This window comes from Vanessa tameamea, chromosome 3 (genome assembly GCF_037043105.1).
Source record: "Vanessa tameamea isolate UH-Manoa-2023 chromosome 3, ilVanTame1 primary haplotype, whole genome shotgun sequence".
Classification (NCBI taxonomy): Eukaryota; Metazoa; Arthropoda; class Insecta; order Lepidoptera; family Nymphalidae; genus Vanessa; species Vanessa tameamea.
Window position 1 is genome coordinate 4,525,543 of NC_087311.1, and position 22,675 is coordinate 4,548,217.

Below are 22,675 nucleotides of genomic sequence, written 5' to 3' on the forward strand. Positions count from 1 at the left end.
TATTATTACTTTAAGCTGAACTTTTTTTTTTTTTTTCTAGTAGTGAGAGTATTTTATATTTCTCATAAATCTTAATTTATTCTGATAGGTATTCAAAACTAACAATTTTTGTATTGCTTAAAAACCGCCAGTGGTCGAGTTCCGATATAGGCGATGGTTTGGCGTTGTGCTTGTGTGCTATAATATGTCCTGTGCGGCTCACTAGACCTACCCCACCGACTACGTTCTGAGCCGAGGTGCGATCTCATAGGAGACACCCTCAGGACGAACGTCACTCTCGAGCCCAAAAGGGTTCACCTTAAGGCAGTCTTAACACTCGCCCCAACGTTCGGTGATGCTGTAAAGGCCAGTAGGGCCAACAGCAATACTCAATCCAGATACAAACAAAAAAAAAGATCACTAGACCTGATGAAATGCTGACCAAAATCGGTCATTATTACATTTAAAAATTTAACATGATTTTCTAGAACTATTGAAGCTTCATTTTCTTCCTTACAATTTTTATTTCTATTAGCTGTAAAATCGTATTTCTATATCTTTTCGAACTTCGTCGAAGGAAATGTATATCTTATTAATTGATAACCTTTATTGAATTATAATTAAAAGGACCAATGAAATTATTACAATTTTTTTTACAAAAATTAATACATCCAAACTCTGTGCATAAGATAAGCATAACATAGTCGTAGTAGTTTTAGTTTTCTATATTGTCTTGGATCTGTGTGTGTGGCACCGTTGTTACTTCTGATTTTCCATAACACAAGTGCTTTAGCTACTTACATTGGGATCAGAGAAATGTATGTGATGTTGTCCAATATTAAAAAAAAGCAATGAAATCCTATGAGTTGTTGTAACTTTAGTTTGTAAATATGAGATTTTTTTAAATACATTAACCAGAATAACTATTGTATTAGTAAATAATCAAAATACACAGAATATCGTAGTTACGTATAATTAATAATTACTATAATTTTGAAATATAATATTTCGTAGCAAGTTGACGTAGAATTTTTCAATATAATAAAATAAAAATAATATGACTTACTAGATATAGTTTATTCTCGTTTAAATTGATTTATACTCTATACTATGATATAGATGGGAAGGAAGGAGGGAAAATAAAAATCAAATACGTATTTTGTAATTTATTAAAATTTCTTCAATATAAGAATATGTCCGATTCCATCTATATAATATAAGCATTTCAAAAAGGGATAATACCTAAAAAAATTACAACCTCCTGTACCTTTTATATGGACGCCTTGTCGCGTTAAAACCTTATGCCAGCAAGGGTGAGATTAAAAAAATCATATATTTAAGCGACTTTTTATAAATTTATTTCATTATTATCAAGATCACATCACTAACAAAACTTTATTTCTATTTAATTTGATACCAAGGAAATGATTATTGTCAATTAAACATTCCTACGAGATCAATTACTGCACCCTCTGACAAGGTCATAAATTAAAAAAAAAAAAAATGCAAGCGTTGCCACACTATTTACATAAAGTTACAATAGTAAATAAATCATACGTTTGTATATGTACAAATAATTAGTGATATAAAATGTATATCTAGAATATAACTGGCATATATTATTTAAATTGCAAATTATTTCCCTCGAATCGATCGACATTGACGTCCAATGAAAGATACCGAAAGGTTCGAAATGAAACGCGTTTTTACTTTCAATAAATAGTTTATAATGGACTATTTACATATGGAGACGGCAGAGTGAGGTATTATTGAATGCTCGATGTAATTTGAAAACAAAAATATGATACAAAACATACGAAAGAAAAGTATCTACGGGCGCGGCTAAATTACGACGGTTATTAGTTATACTTAAAGTCCTGAGATTCAGACACAACGGAATAATTAGATGGAACAGACCGAGGGGGTTAAAATGTTTGCACCACAGAAATTGCTTTTAGTATGAGAGCTTTATAAAAAAGCAAATATAGAATCCAAATTACATGTAAACGACATGTAGACACATATTAATACGCGAGAAGAGCACGTGTCGAGTTGACTCGTGTGACGCAACGAGAGAAGATCCTAAGTAACGTATACTGTCTTCACTACAAAACTTTACAAGATAGCGAAGAGCTTCTTCAGTTCAACCATCAACTGCCAGTCGGTCTTGATAAGGTCGTCCCTGAAATAATCCTTGCAGGCGTCGATACTCGCTCGCGATATCTGTAACAAAGATTATTTTTATTACAATTAAAGTCAACGTTCTTTTACAGCGTGTTAAATGCTTTAAGCATTGATCCATTATTTATTTAATTGAAAGAGTTTGAACCGAAGGCTATCTCCATTATGACCCAAAATAATCAAAAAATATATGAAGTAGGTTAAATTAATAATATATCAGCCTGTTAAAATTTAAATCAAGTATCACCTCCTTCTTCAGACGTTAGATTTATTCCAATTTTATATTTAAGAGCAACTGTACATGGATGGATGTATTCAACAACGGTAGGTTAGAGCTTCAACGGATACACTGACCAGTAGAAGCTGGTCTAGGGCCATTTTAGCATGCTACATATAAACAGTACAACAAAAAGGTTTAGTTCAATAATATAAATGGAACCCACGATGTACTCGTGATTTACCGCACTTGATCAACAAATTATGAGACGAGCCAATTATTAATTGCATATACATTCTATTCCCTAAAATTTTCGGTACACCAAATATTTTTCTTATAAATATATTTAATATCATAATGCAAACAAGTCGCTGTTAAAAATAGCACATGAATGTACACGGGGGTCCATTCAAGCCGACCTAGTTTCAGAGCATCGATTCAACTTTCCGGGGTTGAATGGAAGTATGACGTCACTCGGAATTAGATCAGGTTGTGCAAGCATGGAACTGGGTCAGCCGCACCCCTGACCTGGGTTCGCTGCACCAACCCCTCGAGGTTTGACGTCATTGAATTAATCCGGGATACTGAATGAACCGAGGCGCGGCACACTTACGTAGTTTAGAATTTGCGATTTGGGTTAAAATTAATTCGTAATAATTGAAACAATCAGTTATATAATCTTTTAAATATAATTTAAAAGATGCTCGTATGTATCTGCTACTTGATCATTTAATTATTTATATATGTATTATAATATAATTACAAAAATATTACAATTAAAATAAAAGGGAAAAACAAGTAATTTAATCAATACAATCTTTCCTTGAAATACGAAATTCGAATTTGGAAATCTATAAAAAGCATGAAAAGTACGTTTCCAAGATTTTTTTTTTTTAATTATATTGAATTAAACATTTGGCCTTTGACTTTTAAATCATTGCATTCCTAAAAAATCATAATCAACGATAATTTAATTAAAAAAAAATCCTGATTGTAAAATATTATAAAAGTATACAAGTTTAAATAATGAATTGGTATATGAAATTAATAAAATTTTAACTATAATATAATATTATTTCAAATGGTTGTATATTATTTTCCTTAATAAAATGCAGACAATCATTAACTTTGTTTACAGATATTGCTTAATCTTTCGTGCACTGCGAATGTGCTACAAGGCTGCAAAGCAAAGAAGTTTCATCAATGAAACCGCGATGCGAAATATCAATGGAGCTTCGAGAATGGGATTTGACCCGGTCATTGCGTCTGTGTGCGAGCTACCATGGCGGGTGTGTCGGTGTGCGTTCCCCCGCCCTAGCAACACGGAACACCAAGTGTTTCTTATTACCAAAGACAGAAGAGATATTCGCGGTACTCGTATCTGTATGTATGACCTCGTCGCCACGTCATATAGAATTGCAATAAAACAGACCCGTATAGTTTCTTTAGTGTTTGAACTTTTTAACATTTCAAATCGTTTCGACGAATGTTCGTCTATGTAATGAATGAATGTCTTTTATGTAGTTAGACATTTATGGAACAAGGAGATTGTTAAAATATTTTCATTTTTGATAATAACTTTCAAGTAAAAATAACGTTAAATTAAGAGGCAAAATTTTTTGAAATTAGATTTTGTATAATTTTTAAACCCTAGTAAACCGACACTGATTTAATTCAAACGGTGCAGCTGGGCAGTCATCCAAATACCAGATTTCATGGACTAGGTCGATTGACTTGGACAATATGAATGAATTTCACATTTAGTTAAAACGTTTATTTTGTACAGAATTTATTCAGGGCACGTGAACGTGATCGGTGTTTCGTAAGTTTTCAACGAATTTCACAAGATTAATTATGTTTAATGTGCTCAATCGGGAGGAGCTGGGTCGAGCTGTTAGCGATACCATAAATCTCTATATTACTAGGACGTGATACGGGAAGTTCTTGAACATAATAATAGCATGCTGAACACTAATAACGCCACATGTTCGAACAATGTAAACACTTCTGGAACTTTCTCAGCGAGATTAGAAACAAACTTCAATAATTCCTATACCTACACGTATATGAGCTTACTTTGTTCATAGCCGTGAGAACATTTTACACCGTTTCGACTTATTTATTGAGACTAACATATGTCTACATAGTTTTATATGCAAATGTGCGATGTACAATAGCCTCCCCAATGTTTTTATTCGTCAATTGAATGAACTGTAATTAATGCTTAGTATTGCATTGATGCGATCCGTAAACAATAAATCTATCCATCTGTCTCTTTAAATCAAAAAAGGTATTTTTTTAATGTTTCAAGTTTAATGCCAATCATCGGGTGTATGTATCTACATGCCACGGAATATCATCCGACAAATTATGCATATTTATGTTTTCCTACATTATATTTTTGTCGAATGACATGAACAATTCTATACACATATCAAGCACCGGGATGGTATTAGGCTTCCGGATTCGAATCTGCTATCCGTCTTAGCCCTTCCGGGGCACGCGGGAATATATGCCCTGGCAGTAATTTTGTTTTTCCTGATTCCCTATTATTTGTTATATTTAATTTAAACAATACAGTATAAGCTTATTTGAGGTCCTTGGCAACACCTCTGGGCACGTGTCCCGTGTACACTTATGGGAACGACGGTAATGCTGCTATCGTCGTGTAATGTCACAATACATATATTCTATACGCAAACACATAAAGACCAAAGCAAAATCGAAACAAACTTTATTTAAATTTACAAAATCTTTAATATACGAGGTAGATTAATTAGAATATATATAAATACTATAATAATGGAACACTTATTAGTTATTACTAAATACGATATAAAAATAAAGAACGAATGAATAATAAATCAAACAAAATATTAATAAAGTTCTGGTAAAAACTGTTTTTAAAAAAATATATAGGCTCAAGCCCAACACGCGCTACATCTCTTACCTAATTCATGGAAAGCCGTCATGTGACGTCACGGCCGAAAATAAAACGACCTTCGTGCGGGTGACGGAAAACTGCTCAGTTCATAACGACTGCTTTATAAAACGAGGATTAAAAGAAACGTTGATTCTATCATGTTCTCTCAATACCAACATTACGTATTACATATATTTGAGCGCAGCGTTTGTCATTACGTCAAACGTTTCATTCAAAAGTTTAACGTTAATGAGCGCTACGTGTCATTTTGTCATCCGAGTTATTGTATTTTATTCATACTTTTTTCTTTATTTCTCCAAATGGCGTAAATGATAAATTGAAATTTCTTAAATAAACTGTAACTGAAGAATATTTTCGAGTCGAGATCAACGATACTAAAAATAATTAAGAAATAATAGAATATGTAATATTATATAAGATACCATAAACCAAAAATATTTAAACTATCAAGTGAGCAAAAACAGGACAAATAATATTCAGTATAATTTTCAAATATCTTATATTACGTTAGATTTGTAAGTTAGGTATTAAATTAATTGGTTGCGTGACTTACATTAGTAGTAAGTCTAACGCACATCGTTAGGTAGCCAAGTCCCCTCGACCTAGTGACCTGACGTGATCAATGCAGCCCGCGGCCGAAGTGCTACATTCATGCTTACTGCTCAATGAAGGATGCGGGCTACGTTAAGTGATAGACTTCAATGGACTCGAGGAATGAAACATTTTAAATAATTTTAAGTTATCATAATATGGCTTTTGAAACAGTTCAATTCACGAATAAACCTTCTAAACGGCATTTGTTTTAAAATCGAAACGAATTGTATTTATAGAAAATAAAATTTTATGCAAATGAAAGATCATTTTGCTGTTCAAATATAACGATTCAAACAGAAATATTTTATATTTCTACATAGAAGTAAGGCTGATGGTCAACCACTCTACACATTTGAATTGTAAGAAAAAAATTCTTTGCTTCATCGACAGCAAACGAAAGAAACTAACTGTAATTTCCTTTCTTGTCTTGTCTTTACAATTTTTGTGACTTTTTTTATATTTCAAAAGAATTGCTGTTTTATTAGATACAGTAACTCAGACGATTTGTTAGAATTCTAAAACGTAACATAATTCGATAGAAAATAAAATGACATACGAAAAATTGTTTCGAAACAAAATCAAATAAAACCGTATCGAAAGAAACACAGAAAAGGAAGAACTCAATGAAAAATGTAGACGAAGAGGTTTTTATTTCTAAACGGCCCAGGTTACTAATAAAAGGACAACCCCTCATTTGACCTAGTGACCTGTTGTGATCATAGCCAAAGCGCGGCGGGGCACGGCATTCATGCTTGCTCCTCAATGAAGGATAGATATAACTCAATGAAAATTTAATTTAAGCTCGTGTATAATTTTAGGTTGTTGCACAAAATATTACAAAATTCAGTAGCTAAATTCGCTTTCTCAATTATTATTGCACAATCGAGACTTCGTACTTAGCAAAATCCGACTATTGAATTGATGAATTGTTTTTCATAAGTGTTAGTTTTCTATTATATAGCTGAATAAATATAAATCTTAATATATAAGCCCATGTATGTGAATGTCTTTTACATCTATTTAGTGTAAATCCTAGAAATACATTTGCAAGGTTAAGTATTTTCCGAATGTTAAATCAGAAAATGAACATTGTACAAGCTATACGATATTCATACATATTTAGTAATTTGTGAATTATTAAATATTTTACGTACAATATCCGAAGAATGGTAATCTATACCTTCTAGAAGAAGAACTATTTATTAAAGAAATATAAATATATTATTTTTCAGTCTGTAGTCATATATTAATAACATAATATAGGCAGTTTGTTTAAATTGTTACGCAGACAATAAAATAATATTCAAAAATTCTCAACGCAGTATAAAACATTTGGTCAAATTTGAATTACAGACGACTTTATTTAATATACATATTATACATTTCGTTAAAATGCAAAGGCATCCTATGTCGCATGTTAATATAATATTGACAATGGCATCAGAGACGAATGCACTCACAAAATAATGATTGTTTTATATTATGTAGGAGACGCGAGTGTTTGAGTAACACAACGCAAATATAAACACGCCGTGTTTTAATACTATACATCAACGACATACTGTTTCCGTTCTATTCTCGTATCTAAACATTTGCACTTCGGATGCAACGTAAAGGGACATGTTAATTGCATAATATTCCTTATTGATACTGATAGCATTAAATTATATTTTAAAGTACCAATTTTTTTATACCGTTGGTTAAAATATAACGAACAAAAACACCGTTAACTGGCGATAGGTACATAGGTCAGCTATATGAGCAAATTTATTCTATACATATAATAAAATTGGAGTGTCTGTTTGTAATAATAAAATAACCGCGTTTTACTAAATGCATTGCAAAAGTATGTATACACGGTACATATATCTAAATAACATTTTTTGTCTGTCTGTTTGTTCCGGCTAATCTCTGGAACGGCTGGACCGATTTTGTCGGGACTTTCACTGGCAGATAGCTGATGTAATAAGGAGTAACTTAGGCTACTTTTATTTAAGAATTATATGTAAAATAATAATAAAGTCACACTTTTTTATCAAATTCAAACGCGCACGAAGTCGCGGGCACTGCTAGTATAGAAATATAAAGTCTATGCTTTGGTAGTCTCAACCTTCAAACGATATTTTTCTTCTTAATGCACTATTGGTAGTAATCGAGACGTAAATTTGTACAAATGCAATTTATAAGTTGTCAAGTAATAGCCTGTTATTATTCCACTGCTGGTTTACTAATTCTTCTCTTGAACATAAGGATCGAAGCTTCGTGCACAACGCTAGTAGAAAGCGTTTTGATCAGAAATTGCCAGAATTTACCTATTAAAAGCGTTGAATGTTAATCAACAATATTATAAAAAAATTTACTGATATAAAAAAAATTATAACAAATCTTAAAATTTACTATAGAAATAAACTTTGGGTAACTTCAAAACGTGATCTAACTTTAAACACAAGTTCCTAAACATTTAATAATTGACGTCACGTCGAATATGATTGCACGAGCGTTGCAAATGCGTCGTTCATCAGAAAACATAAATTAAAGAAATAAAAATGTCACGTAATTTTTTATATTAACTTTTCCAATGTTTACAGTTATTAGATTTGATACGATTCTGTTTTGAAATCGTCATCTAAACGAGTATTATAAAAAGGAAATGTTTGTTTGTTTGTAATCGATAAATCCAATTACCCAACCGACCGGACTAAACCGGTTTAAAAAAAAAACAGTTTAAAATGAGTTAGGGTTATAATAACTAACAATTTTCAACTTTCAACGTTAGTACTCCGTCCCATGGATTGTATCTGAATAATATAGAACACATATACAAAAAAAACTCAAATTAAAACAATGTATATATGGTTAGTTTTATATTTTTTTGGGAAAGTCAAATAAATCATTTCGGGCCTACGTTATACCTATTGCTAACATAAATACGCCGTCAACCAATGATTCAAAGGCTCTAGGCTTTTGGTAAAATTCAACAATGTATTGTATTTTTCATAGAATATTTAGGTTTTTAACTCGGCAATAACTTCGAAATATAAATTTACACGGGAAATTCATAATAACTTTAAATGTGATTTTTGTTAAAATTTCAAAAAAAATAATGAATTATTCTAATAAATTTGTAATCGGAATCTGTCGAACGATAGCCAAAATTAAAACTATTAATGAGTCAAAAGTGAAATTACGAATAACTTCAATTAAAAAAAAAACCAACAAAACAAATGACAGCGATTTTGTATTAATCGTGAGAGATCAAAAGTATTATTAATAATAGAATTATTGTAAATATGTTATCGATACAACATATTATAACATCGCGAGGTAACGTTATTAGCGTGCTAATAAAACTTTCACGCGCGTTCCTTTGATATACATATACAAAAAAAAAACTAATTAATTTCAGTGATATAAATTTACATCTGATCTTTGAAGATATTTTCATTCGGTATTATTTATAAAAACCTGTTCCTGCATCTAATTTACATAACAAAAACATATGTTAGATTTTACTATGGACGTCGAACGCTAAATAAAAAATCAAATTATTATTCATATAAGTGTCCAATTTCTGCTGTATATTTAAAGTTTATGTCGATGCGACTTCCTGGATTTTATATTATAATAATATTCTTATAAGTTATTACCGGATGTCATTTAAATGCTTGTACTTTTATAGTGTTAGAAACATGTCGTGGCAAGTTATATTTTTGCATGACGTTAAGAAAACAAGTTGATGCTACCCTCGTTGACAAGGCTCCGCGACCAACTGACTAGCTCAATTTGAGCTCATAAGTTTTTATTTTAATAAGCAAGTTAAATTGATACCTGAACCAAGTGTTTTGGTTTAATAAATATACAGATCAATGATTTTATTTTTAATGAATTATTCTAATTCTAATGCAAATCTGAAAATCCGATGATTTTTATAAATGTTTGGTATTTTTTTTTCAATCGCACATATATTCTTTAAACGTGTATCGATTTCAAAAAACTAAAAGTAAAAATAAAGAAATAAAACCTTAACAAGTGAATATATTTTTAACTAATTTAAATATGCAATTAAAAGTAAGTTTGGGCGGACGCGATCGCGATTTTCTAAGTCCACTTCACCTCAATGTCAGCTATAAGAGCGTCTTCGTGGATTTGCGCCCTCGGATGACTTTCAAATTTACAAATCGTGTCTTGATATAATATAGATATAAAGGAATTGTATCAAATTCTTCCTCTGGACATTTCCATAATTAATTATTATTACATATTTTGAGTAACTTCTTATATGGCACATTATATAAAGCAAAATGGATAGATCACGTGAACGCTAACCAATAAGATTAAGTTAGGCAAGGACCATTTTTATGTATGTATGTATTCTCTTAGTGGTAGAGCTTTGTGCAAGCTCGTCTAGGTTGGTACCATCCACTAATCAGATATTCTACCGCCAAACAGCAGTACTCAGTGCGTGTGGACCACCTGATTGTAAGTGGCCATCACTGCCCATAGACATGGACGCTGTGAGTAATATTAATCATTTCTTGTATCACAAACGTCACCGACGTTCAAAGCTTATCCTTACTTCTTGTGCACATACAATGATTATCACTGATTTTATCAAAGCGATCAATGCTACTGTGAATGTACATATACTATAAAACTATATACTATATTATACTACTAAATTGCAGTATTTTATGTTGACGTGTATCGGATTGCATTTGTGTGTGTGTAAACGAATCACATTGGACAAGGGATCGTAGAAAGCTCTCTTATAAAGGTATGCAAATGTAACAGATTTTCATTCAACACATGCAAACATCTCACGATATTTACTTACAGCAAACACCATGTGATAAATATGACCAATGACGATGGTTACGTTTGTATTTACTATAATCATCAATACCTTTATGACTACACTCGAAAATGACGCGGACATTTCCTAAAAAAATCTACAGTTATAACTTGGCCTATAAAAAAATTAAAAGCGAAAAAAAAAACCTTTGATAAATAAGGCATATCACTCAATACAAGATTAAATTTTAAATTAAACTTTACTGACATAATCTTTAATGACAATGGTGGAAATGCAACTATTTAGTTTCTTGCCGACTCCTTTTCGTAGAATGTATTTTCCGAAACGGTGGTAGCTTAACATTTAATTCAACACTGTAACGTGACGATTCAAAAGTTATTTTATAAGACTACTTGAATAAAGTTTATTTTGATTTGATTTGATTTCAAAATCAGGTAATTATTTAAATGTACTTTTTAAAAACTATAAGTTACGTATTTGAAATGGGTCTAAACTTAACAAAACAATCATACGGACATATAAAAATATTTCTTTCTAGCGATATATTAGTTTAAATAATTATTAATATGTAATACAAATTAGCGTAAATTTTTTTCCTTCCATAAACGAACGACAAGAACCGTCATGAAACCGTCATGAAACACGGTATATAGATCGTTCACTCACGAAGGCGCTCCCCTCCACGTTAGCCTATCGGCGTACATTTGTACGAGTGAAGCTCGTGCTAACACGGTGTGTTAGTGTGCGTGAAATGACTCTACGAATAAAGACGGGAAAAAATACAAATTAGGTTAAATTTGTTACACGCTGATAATTTACCGTGGAGGCGCGTGCCTTCGTGAGTGAACGGATACGGAAAATATTACTCATTAAGTATTAAAATCTAGATAATATATAATAAAATCTTATTGAATATATTAAAGATTACCTTGCTGACTAGCATATCAGTCTCGTCGAAGTGTCTGCCGAACATCTTGGGCGACTCTCCGGGGATCGGTTCGATCTTGATGCAGACCTCCTGTCCCTTGCGGGCGGTCTCCACCTGCTTGTGGTTGATCTCGATAGAGGTCACCAGTCCCAGTTCCACGAACTAGAACAAACGTTTATTTATTATACATTGAATTGGTGTTATACAATCGTATTATATCATGGATATATGATATAAAACCGTACTGTAATTGTACCTATATCAGAAGTAAATAGTCCCGAAAAATGCTTATATCTGAACAATGTTTAATACAAGGAGCGGTCTTGTGACCAATTAACTATTTATTTTAAACTACTTTAAAAGCAAACTTTAAAATAAAATGGCAGGTGGTGTAGTAATTTTCACATACAAGCATATACATACTATAATATGTACTATAATAAATTATACACTTAGTAAATAGTATACGCTCCGTGCACACACAAGGCGGAGAATGATGAGGTACGAGAGCGTCGTGCCGTTTGCCGTCACGGCATAAGATTCGGTGTTACCCCAAGCGGTCCTACTAATCATATTAATTTACACAAAAATACATAAATCTAAGACGCTTGTAATGTAAATTATATTTGTAGCGTTCGCCAGACAGGCGGTAAAGCACGACATCATTGGTCGAGATCTAATCAATGATATACTTTATAGAAACTTGAAAAATTGCCGTTTTGAATGTAAGCGAATTTATTATGTTATCAGGACTTAGTGAGTATTATTAAAGTGGATGTAAATAGTGAAGGGAAATTGTGTTGTATCTAAGGATATATTAATCTAGAACTCTCTGTATTGCATAATATAGCAGAGCTATCACATGGAATGTATACAAATCTAAGGTTTGTTTATCTTTACTTCTTCTCTTCTTCCGATTGAAGGGTATAATAATGTTGCTATGTGAAAAAAGGAAGAAATATTTTCATTTTTTCTTAACTTTGGTATTTAATATATTTTTAATGATATATTGTTATATGATTAAAAATAAACTATATGCCTTATGTATTGTATATATATATATATTTTTTTTTTAATGAAGAATTATTTAAATTTTTAAGAAAATACTTTAAAAAATATTAGTTTAAATATAATTATTTCTTCGACATCAATGTTCATTCGTTCAGCTGCGTAAAGACATTTCGTTTTCTTAGTAAGTAGTTCTTTATAAAAGTACATCCTAAAATATTAATGTTATTTCGTTCCTTATTAAAAGCAACGAGGTATTAATATTACGGACTTATTGTAGGTGAGGTCCTGCCTAATTCATTTTCGGTTGCGGCTTTCATTAAATGGAGTAAAAATGGTGCGTTTTATTAACACGCAATGTAAATTAATGCAATTGATAATATCTAATACGCTCTCATATACGATATTGAAGAAAATATCTTCTGTGTTCTTTAGTGTTGGCAGGGCACGTTCAGCTATTCATATTAGCGCTCGAATTCGAATGCGTAACGTAATCGAAATGACGATCGATACATAAAAAAAATTACATATAACATTATATTGTTTTTTTAGACTCAATATTTTAGAAGAAACACAATCAACATTAAACTTTTTAAAAAGTAAATCGTGTCACCTCCTGGCTAGGCACGCAGATGGGCGTCCCTTCCTTCAGGATTCCCGCCTCCACCATCACTCCCGCCACGATGGGGTCTCGCGAGTTGAACACGAACTGCGGCAAGATCTGTGGGGGAAGGAGACGTGAGTCAGAGCGTGAGGAGGGGCGCGCGTAAGGGGTGAGTTGTGTTGGCGGGGGCAGCACCTTGAGCTTGCAGGGGAACACGGCGATGTGCTTGAACTCCTCGCGCTTCTTCTGCTTGAGCTCCTCGCGGTAGGCCGTGAACTTGTCGAACAGGTGGTAGATGATGTCCGCCGCGAATATCTTCACCCCCAGGTTCTCGGCCATCTCCTGCGCGTCGCGCTCGATCTGCGGGCGGTTCGCGTCAGTAGATGTTTTTAAATTAAACCTCGAGTGGATGGGATGATTTCTTAACTGTGCGTGTTTGACTAAATCGTAAGCTGAAAAAAATACTCAAAGGTCTCTGAAACGATTTTAATGAAATCTACTGTGTCATTTAAAATTTTTTGGAACCAATTTTCTGCTCGGAAATCGAATCTAGCTTCTTTCGTACCGTACCGTTCGCGAAAAGTGAAATTCATTTTATTTATACAGATCAAATACTCGAAACGGAATCATACATAGCAAACTAAAAAAAACTGCACTTTTGTAACAAGATAAGTATTAATTTGTAAATATATATACAATATCTAAAAACTCACTTAATAGGGCTCAATAAAATATTTTGTTTTTATTGAACAACTTCAAAGAAATCACCTAAAACTAACTGCTTCAAAAATGGAAAAATCGACGGTGTAGTTACTAAATCATTCAAGTCTATACAAAAAAATCTTAAGGCAGATTAATATTATGTGATTTACAAGCCGTTTTAATGTACTTCTCTTACCTTGACATCAAAAGCCAAAATAGTTGCGTACTGCGAATCATGTTCCAACATGGCGGATGCTTTCATGACGTCACGCTTTACAACTGGTCCTATCCTAATGGCGGAATACTGTAAATTAAAACAAAAGCACAATTTATTAAAAATATTTTTTTTTACAAGTGATATAAGTCATTATTTTACAGTATATATATACTTTTTATAGTCACCATTAGAAATAAAGTGGACATTTAATGTAGCAAGTAACTATGGTATATTAATTAATATTATTTTACATTAAAATTAATAAAATTTATAACATAATCACTGAACATATTAAACACCTAATTCACACACACAAACACAGTCAAGTAATAAATATATATATTGATAATAATAAGACTATTCTTTCTGATTTAGGTTCGCCCTGTGAAATTAATAAGAGAACTTGGTTGGTAATATCAACCCTATTGAACACTTATTCAATACTATGATTTATAAAAATACTTACAGGAATTTTGCTAGTCCTGAGGAACTCGAGCAATGCTTCCAGGGAACCAAGCGTAGATGCTTGAACGTAAACGCCACGGTCCGACAACTTGATCGACGACAAAGCGGACTTCAGTTCACGAGCTACCTCCTCTCTAAAATATCAATCATTATTATAATTTAATTTTAAAAGCATTTTTAAAAGACTATATTGGAGTTAGCGAATGTAATAAGCGATCGATAATTTATCGCTTATTTCAGTCACTAAGCCTTCTCTTGAAAACAAAAAACTTTATCCCAGTGGTGGGACATTTAAAGTCTGTTACTTTGCTATTTACATTTTTTAAGTATTTATTAACTAATAAAACTTAACCTTATTATTTCAACCTAATAAGAGCAGACCAACACCGGAAACAAGTTAATTAATTTATAACTTCAAAATTAATTCGACATTTCAATATATTATGCAGACTGTCTCTAGTATTTGTTTCTAAATAAAAATATATATAATATAGTAAACGACTGTTTGTGGGTAAGTGGGTTGATTTGCACCGCTGCGAGTTCCTTTTATGTAGTTCCTAGTTAGTCTCACACTGTGCACACCTGCAACGCAATACGTAAGAACAACTTATTTCGATGCTTACATTAGCACCTCGACTTCGTCCGGCTTCTGCGCCACGAGCAAGTTCAGCCCGGCGATCGCCTTCTCCAACTCCTTAGCGGCGATTTTAACTCCCTGCGCACCGACGACCTCCTTGTGCTCTATATAGGCATTCTATAACGACAAATATTTTTTATTTTATAAAACGATGATCATTACAAAATCGGTTATGTTATGTTTACGGGTGGAGTTTTTGTGAGTAGTTATTGTTATATATTATTATTTTATGAATAAAACAAATGCGTCATAATATAGTGAGAAATCAATCAACTAACCTTGACTCTGAGTTCCTTCATAGGTTGAGGCATGAGTAGAGACCTAATCTGTGTAACAATGGGCCCGTCTGTCCCCGCCAACACCATGGTATCGCCTTCTCTGAGAGTACCGTTGATGAGGATTGTATCAATCGTGGTACCCAGCCCGGGTATAGCTTTAACCTGTATCAAATTAAAATTATAAAATTAAATACATATTGGGGTTTTGATTAAATTTGCTTGATTGCATTTAGAATGGAATAACCCAGAGGCAGTAAAAATACAGTCGGAGTTATTAAAGTTGAGGTAGTTCACAGTATCTCACCTCGAGAACAGTAGCCAGCAGCTGTTGCGAGAAGACCAGTCTCTTGTGCAGCGGGCCCTCGCAGGCCTGAACGATCATGGCCAGCAGGTTGCCCATGCCCTCGCCGGTCACGGCCGACGTGGGCACCAGCGACACGTACGTGCGCGGGTCGGGGTTGGAGTAGAACAGAGCTGCGTTAAGACCCTGGAGGAGATGTCATTTCTTATATACATGTGGTGATGTTGTTTACAACACTTTCGTGAAATGCGGTTGGGTCTATATTTTTTAAGGCCCTTTTTTATCTCTACCCTGCGACTTTTGGAGTAAAGACGGAAAATAATTCTGACGTCCTTCGATGCTACCAGATACCGACAGCTTAATAGACAGATCTCAAAGTCCCTAACTCGCGACCAACGAGAACCAACGCTTAAAAGGATTCGTGAGAGATACGACCATTGGGCTGAGCCTACTTACGAAGCTGGAGAATGAGGAGGGCAGAATCGTCACGTCAATACCTGTATGGTTGGAAGAACTCGAGAAGTTCTATGGAAAGCTGTACAAGTTTACGCATTCATCTATCAGGAGTAAAGTACTAAGTAGTTCTTTCTACTAAGCGATAGAATAAATGATACCTACCCAGACGGGCTTTATATTTAATCCCTTACCAAAAAAAACAGGTATTATGAATCATTACAATTGATTAATACACTAAAATTAAATTCGCTCGCGTTTTTGGAGTTGGTCGTCAGAAGTCAGGCATAAAAAGTTGCCCCACATTTTTATTAAAATCCGTTATGTGGTTTGGTCATGAAAGAGCAACAGACAGACACACAGAGTTACTTTCGCATTTATAATTTTAGTATTAAATATGAACTCACTTGTTCAGCGAACTGAATGATCACATCTTTGCTCCTCTTCTCGAATTCCAGCTGAGTGTTAGGTTGCTGCATTTTGAGAATGTCACGTATATCTTTCCTCTGTGCACTCTGCCAGTCATATAGACGATCTATCTTATTCAATGCTACTATGAATGGTGTCTTCTTTTGTTTGAGAAGATTTATCGACTCAATTGTTTGTGGTTCAAGACCGTGCATAATGTCTACTACCTGTCAACAAAATGTAGAAAGGGAATTAAGAAATTATTAGTACACGAACAATGGTTAAAAATTAATATGTTAATTTTGTCTTGCCTATGCTTATTATTATATAAAAAGGCAACATAGCAGAATGATATGAATATAAAATTTATAGCAATATGTTATTACATTTGTTATATGTATAAATTAAATTAATAATTTATGTAATCAAATTAATATCAACTTGTTTGTAAAACTTACAAGAATGGCGATATCACACAACGAAGAACCTCTGTTCCTTAAGTTACTGAATGACTCGTGACCGGGTGTGTCTATAATAAGCAGCCCTGGTAACTTGAATGCTATCTCATTCACCTGTAACAAATATAATATTTAATTAAAGTTTTGAAAGTCCTTTATTAGACATTTTTATAATAATAACTGAAGAACATTTTTCGATCGTATTACAGTATGGAAATAAAATTATGTAAAATATGGATATTAGCTTATTCTAATGACAAAAAGAGTGAAGGTAAACAAACCTTAGATTTACATATAATAACATAACCCCATTCCACAATGATTGAAACATACTCATAAATACCATAGAATATTCAAGATCTCAACCAATATAAATGTATAAATAAATATAATGTCAATTCAATGTCAAAGTAGCTTATTTGTCTTTGCCTCCTGCTATTGGTTTAGGTTATATGAAAAACAATTACAATAAACTTACGCCCTTCACGTGTTTAGTCTGTTCCTTAATGTTCTCAATGGGCACATTAGTGGCTCCAATCTGCTGAGTGATTCCACCTGCTTCCCCATCCTGTACATTGGTTCTTCTCAATTTGTCCAGAATCTTGGTCTTACCAGTGTCCACGTGTCCGAGTACACACACAACAGCAGCTCGCAGTGGATTGTTCGTTTTATTCTTTTCGTTGTCCTCGCGTCGTTTCTGTTTAAAAAAGACATATATATATATAAATATTTTTATTTCATTAAGATACGAAAATTTCATAATAACTCATGTAACATTCAAATAAAGAATTGTGAACATTATTACCTTTTGGAAAATTTCTGATTTTAAGCAATGAGGGTTCGCATTTTAGTTACTATTGCTTCCAGCACCATTAAAGTAATATATATTAAAACATTTTGCATCTATTTTTAAGAATAATTTTTAAAAATTGTTTATTTCCATAATTAATGTAGGCTATAAAGTAGAAACTACTAAAATACCTCTAATCTCTTCAAAACCAATTCACGTTTCTTTTGCGCATCCGTCATTTGTTCCTCTTCGGAGTCTTCTTCGGAACTTGATTCTTCTTCTGAACTGTCATCATCATCTTCATCTGAACTATCATCTTCATCTTTCTGATAAATAATAAAATATTTTGTTTGTTATGAACTATACAGTTTTACTTTTATACAGTTTTTTACTTTCAATAAGTTACTAAAACAAATAATAAATCACGGATATCGTGGGATATATCTTAAAATGCGATCAAATTAACTTAACCCTTATATACAAATGGCACCATGCGCCCCATTTAGTCGGATTACGGAGACTTACAAACAATTGCCAAATATTAAAAAAGGCATTTTTAATCTTCCTGTTGTTATTTGTAAATTATTATAAATATTATAATAATTGTTTTTGTTTTGCATCAGTTAATAACCAATTAAATTACTCCCTTTGAACAATTTATCTAATTTTATTCATATTTTTTTGAGTTATTTTAGTTTTTTCAATAACTTTATTTTTATTTCTGTATTCTTAATACCTACCAATTTCTTAAAGTCGTTAGTTATGTTTTATAGTTTTTATTGTCGTTCAAATCCGTTGATTTACGAAATTAGTACTAACTATGTAAGAAATTTAGAATTCGTTTTTAATTATTTGATAATGATAATATAATATAAAAACCCAAGAATTGAAAGTAAAGTGTATCTTTTCTGTAAAACGACAACTTTAAAGATTTTTTAGAAGTTTCATTTGATTATGATACTAACATCTTATGATTTTTATTTAATGTAATTTAACTGTTTTTATATATATTCTGTAAATGTTAAATAAATATTTACCTTAGACTTTTCGTCAACTGATTCAGATTTCTTTACTTCTTTTGCTGCCGGAACAGATTCCGGTTTAGCTGGTTCTACTTCTTCTTCAGAAGATTCAGCATCCCATGCATCTTTTACTGACTCATTGTCTGATTCTTTTTTCTCTTCTTCTTTTTGAGGTTCTTCCTGAGGAATATAATATTGATTAGTATTCATGTATATTAAAGCGTTAAGCTTATGTTGAGTAGCTAACTTTAAGATGATCTTATTTCTCCATGAGAATATAAATATAACACCGCTTAATCAACTTATAAATGATCATATGAAATATTTTTTTGAATAGGAATCAATTTTTCGGTCGCCTACTCATCTATAAATGATTGTTATCGTAAATTGGAAGTTAAAGAAATAAACTATTAAATTGAATGTAGGTCAAAACACTTACTTTTTTATCTGTAATCTCTATATCAATTTTCTTTTCCTCAGCTGGGGTGCTAGGAGCTTCTTGTGACATTTGTGTTTTTAATTTGGTGGGCTTAATTCTAGTTCCAGGTCTTGGAGGCAGTTTTTTCTCAGCAGAGCCAATTTCTATGCCTTGAGCTTTTAATGATTCAAGCATTGCTTGAGCCCTAGCTTTCTCTGCTTTTTGCTTGGGAGTTAACAATTTGCCTTCAGCTTTCAGTCTTTCTTTCCTTTCTTTCTCTTTCTGCTTCTTCCTTTCTTTACGTTCTTTTTCTAACCGTATAGCTTCTAAACGCTGTTGTTCTCTCTCTTCTTCTTGTTTCATCCTTTCTTCCTCTTCTTTCTTCAAACGTTCTTCCTCTTCCTTTACTTTCTTTAAAGCTTCTTGCATTGCTGCTATTGTCTTTTTGGTAGGACCTTTTTTACCTTTATCATCTTTGTCAGCCTTCTCTCCTTTTTTCTTTTTTTTTCCATCGCCTGTTGGCACCTCACCCTCACCATCCTTTTCTTTTTCTTCAGAAGGAGCTTTGGGTTCCTCAATTTTTTCATCAGCAGGTTTCTCCGGCTTTTTTTCTGTTGGTTTTGCAGGTGTTTTTGGCTCTGTATCCTTTTTACCATCTTGTTCTTTTTCTTTCTTTTTAGCCTCCAGTTTTTTTAGCTTTTCTCTTTCTTTCTTTTCTTTTTTCTTTTGCGCAGCAGTCTTTACGGTAACATCAGCTTCATTATCACTACCTTTATCTTCAGCTTCGTTTTCATTTTGTTCCAGTTGAGGTTCATCTTTCTTACCCTTTTTCTTAGATTTAGCTTTTTCCTCAACAACTTCTGAAGGTTTCTCAACTTCCGGTGCAGGTACAATTTCCTTTTTAACACCTGAATACTCCATTTCTAGTTCTGCTAAAACTTTTTCTATATCCTCATCACTATCATCCTTCTTTCTCTTTGCTTTTTTTCCTTTCTTACCAGCAGGTTCTTTTTTTTCCTGTGCTCCTTTTTTTTGAGACTTTTGAGGTTTTTCATCGTCAGAAGAAGGTGGTGCTTCAGGTGCTGATCCTGCTGAATCCTCAACTTCTAGCAGAGAAAATGCACTTTTCTCTTCCTTTTTTTTGTTCTTTTTTGGTTTTTCCTCAACCTCATTATCTGATTCATCTAGCGTAAATAGAAATAAATAATTATTTATTGAAATATAAATATGTAATTATGGATAAATTGGTTTAGTTTGTTGTGTAGAATATTTAAGCTTTGAGAAAAACTTAAAATGGGGCCGATGAAATATCTCACGCAAAACGGCGGTGATAGTTAAAAAACTATCTAACAACAGAAAATGCCAAATTATCCAGGCCATAACAAAAGTCCGAAAAAACTTAAATAGCGAGACAATGTGTCCAAATTATTTTCGATTCGATTCGGGCACCCAGACTTGTAATTATCAGAGAGAAATTTAAAAATCTAAACAGCAATCATCTTTGCACAGTTACACATCTAAAACAGTACCAACACACTATCCAATTGATCTCAACAAAGTCCCAAACTTTTTACTTTATTTATCAAGTCGAAATATAACATCCAAAACCAAAACTACACTATGACTGTATATGTGACTGTATATATGACTCATCTGTTTTACACACAATAAGTGCAAGATGACATTAAACATAATTCAATCTTAATGATAGAAAATACTACAGAATATATTGATGAAATAAATTCTCTAAAAACTGCTTTTAAGTCACCTGATTAATCATTAATCAGTGAATAGAATTTTAATATTTCATCCAACTATATCCATAAATTGTCAACATGATTATGTTTACAAGATCTGAGAGTGAGAATGAGTGTCATTATGATCACTTTAATTTTTCCTTTAACTTCAACACCAAGAACAACAACATCAACAACAGTCAAAACACTACTTTTTACACTTATCCATAATATTATATATCAAAAATAATTCAAGACCAAGTCAAGTCAAGTTGATCAAGTAATTAACTGGGGGTACACAAGTTATTTTTTATTATTATTATTTATAGGCTTCACTTTATTACACAGAACATATTAGCTCATATGAGAATTAAATTGCCAGATTAAAAAAATAATTAAAAAAAGACTAATGAAAATTATAGAAAAGAGAAAATCTAGTATTTTTACAAAAACATATGTCTCAAAACTATTTAGAAAGATTTTAGTTTAAATTGTATTTTAATCATAGTAAAAAATACTTATGCAATCAATTTTTTCAGCAAATGTTAATAAATATAGATATATAGATCTAGATAGAGTTATTATACCTAATATACCAGATGATTACAAATTGGATATTAATTTACCTTCACTACTGACATCCACTTTTTTCTTAGACTTATTTGAAATTGATACATTCTTTATACTTTTTGTGACTTCTTTAACATCAGAATCGATTGATTTCTTCTGCTTAATTTTAGATTTTGGTTTCTCATCTTCGCTTTCATCTGACTCAACTATTTTCCTGAAATTTATTTTACATGTCATAACAAGACTCAATTGTCAACATTCACTGTAGCAATACTTTGTGATATATTAATTATACAACCAAGTATGAATAAAGATTAAATAAAATGTTATTTGTGCTTTAAATGAATAGAAAGTAAGCATAACATATAACCTATAAGTTACTTACTTTTTTCCCTTATTTTGGACAGGTTTGGAGCTTTCAATAGCTGTAGTTTCCACATCACTATCACTGAAATGTTGTTAATAATTAAATATTAAGATTATAATGTAAGCAAAATAACTGTAACATATGTTATAGTAAGAAAATTACCCATCCTCAGCAGCCTGATTTTTCTTCCCTTTTTTAGCCTTGCCCATTATTTTTATATGCTCTATTAAGTCACGATGCCTGTGATGAAATGTTCTATAGCCAAATACTTTATGATTTCTATCATGTGAAACGTAATCAATGCACTAATTAAGCTAAGCCGAAATATATTGCTCGTCGTCGTGTCCGTACTCTTCTCATGTCAGGCACGTCAATGAAAATATTAAAAAGTTTAAGCCCTATACAGATAAAAAACAGTTATTACAAGAGAATATTGTAGTAATATTCGTGGAGATCCCTTCTTTGAGCATTTAACATGAGAATACACAAATTATTATTTTAATTAAAAATAAATATATATGTTTTCATATTTAAAATGAATTGTATTTTATGTGTCATAGGTTTCGTAGTAATAGAGAAAAATCT

At 32.2% G+C, this 22,675-nt stretch overlaps 2 protein-coding genes across 2 annotated transcripts in view; one reads left to right on the top strand and one right to left on the bottom strand.

The window, feature by feature from the left end:
- Positions 1 to 22,675, top strand: part of LOC113397191 (large ribosomal subunit protein bL27m) — a 221,623-nt gene that overhangs the window by 140,190 nt on the left and 58,758 nt on the right. The window lies entirely within an intron of this gene.
- On the bottom strand, positions 1,133 to 22,468 carry LOC113397557 (eukaryotic translation initiation factor 5B). The gene is made up of 18 exons (XM_026635967.2): positions 22,253 to 22,468; positions 22,109 to 22,171; positions 21,780 to 21,937; positions 19,439 to 20,601; positions 19,015 to 19,179; positions 18,169 to 18,303; positions 17,666 to 17,884; positions 17,188 to 17,301; positions 16,729 to 16,956; positions 15,872 to 16,054; positions 15,568 to 15,729; positions 15,276 to 15,406; positions 14,654 to 14,786; positions 14,167 to 14,274; positions 13,464 to 13,628; positions 13,278 to 13,385; positions 11,657 to 11,818; positions 1,133 to 2,202 (listed from the first exon to the last, which is right to left on the bottom strand). Exons 1-18 carry the CDS (start codon positions 22,297 to 22,299, stop codon positions 2,095 to 2,097), a joined length of 3,552 nt encoding a protein of 1,183 aa, XP_026491752.1. The 5' UTR covers positions 22,300 to 22,468; the 3' UTR covers positions 1,133 to 2,094.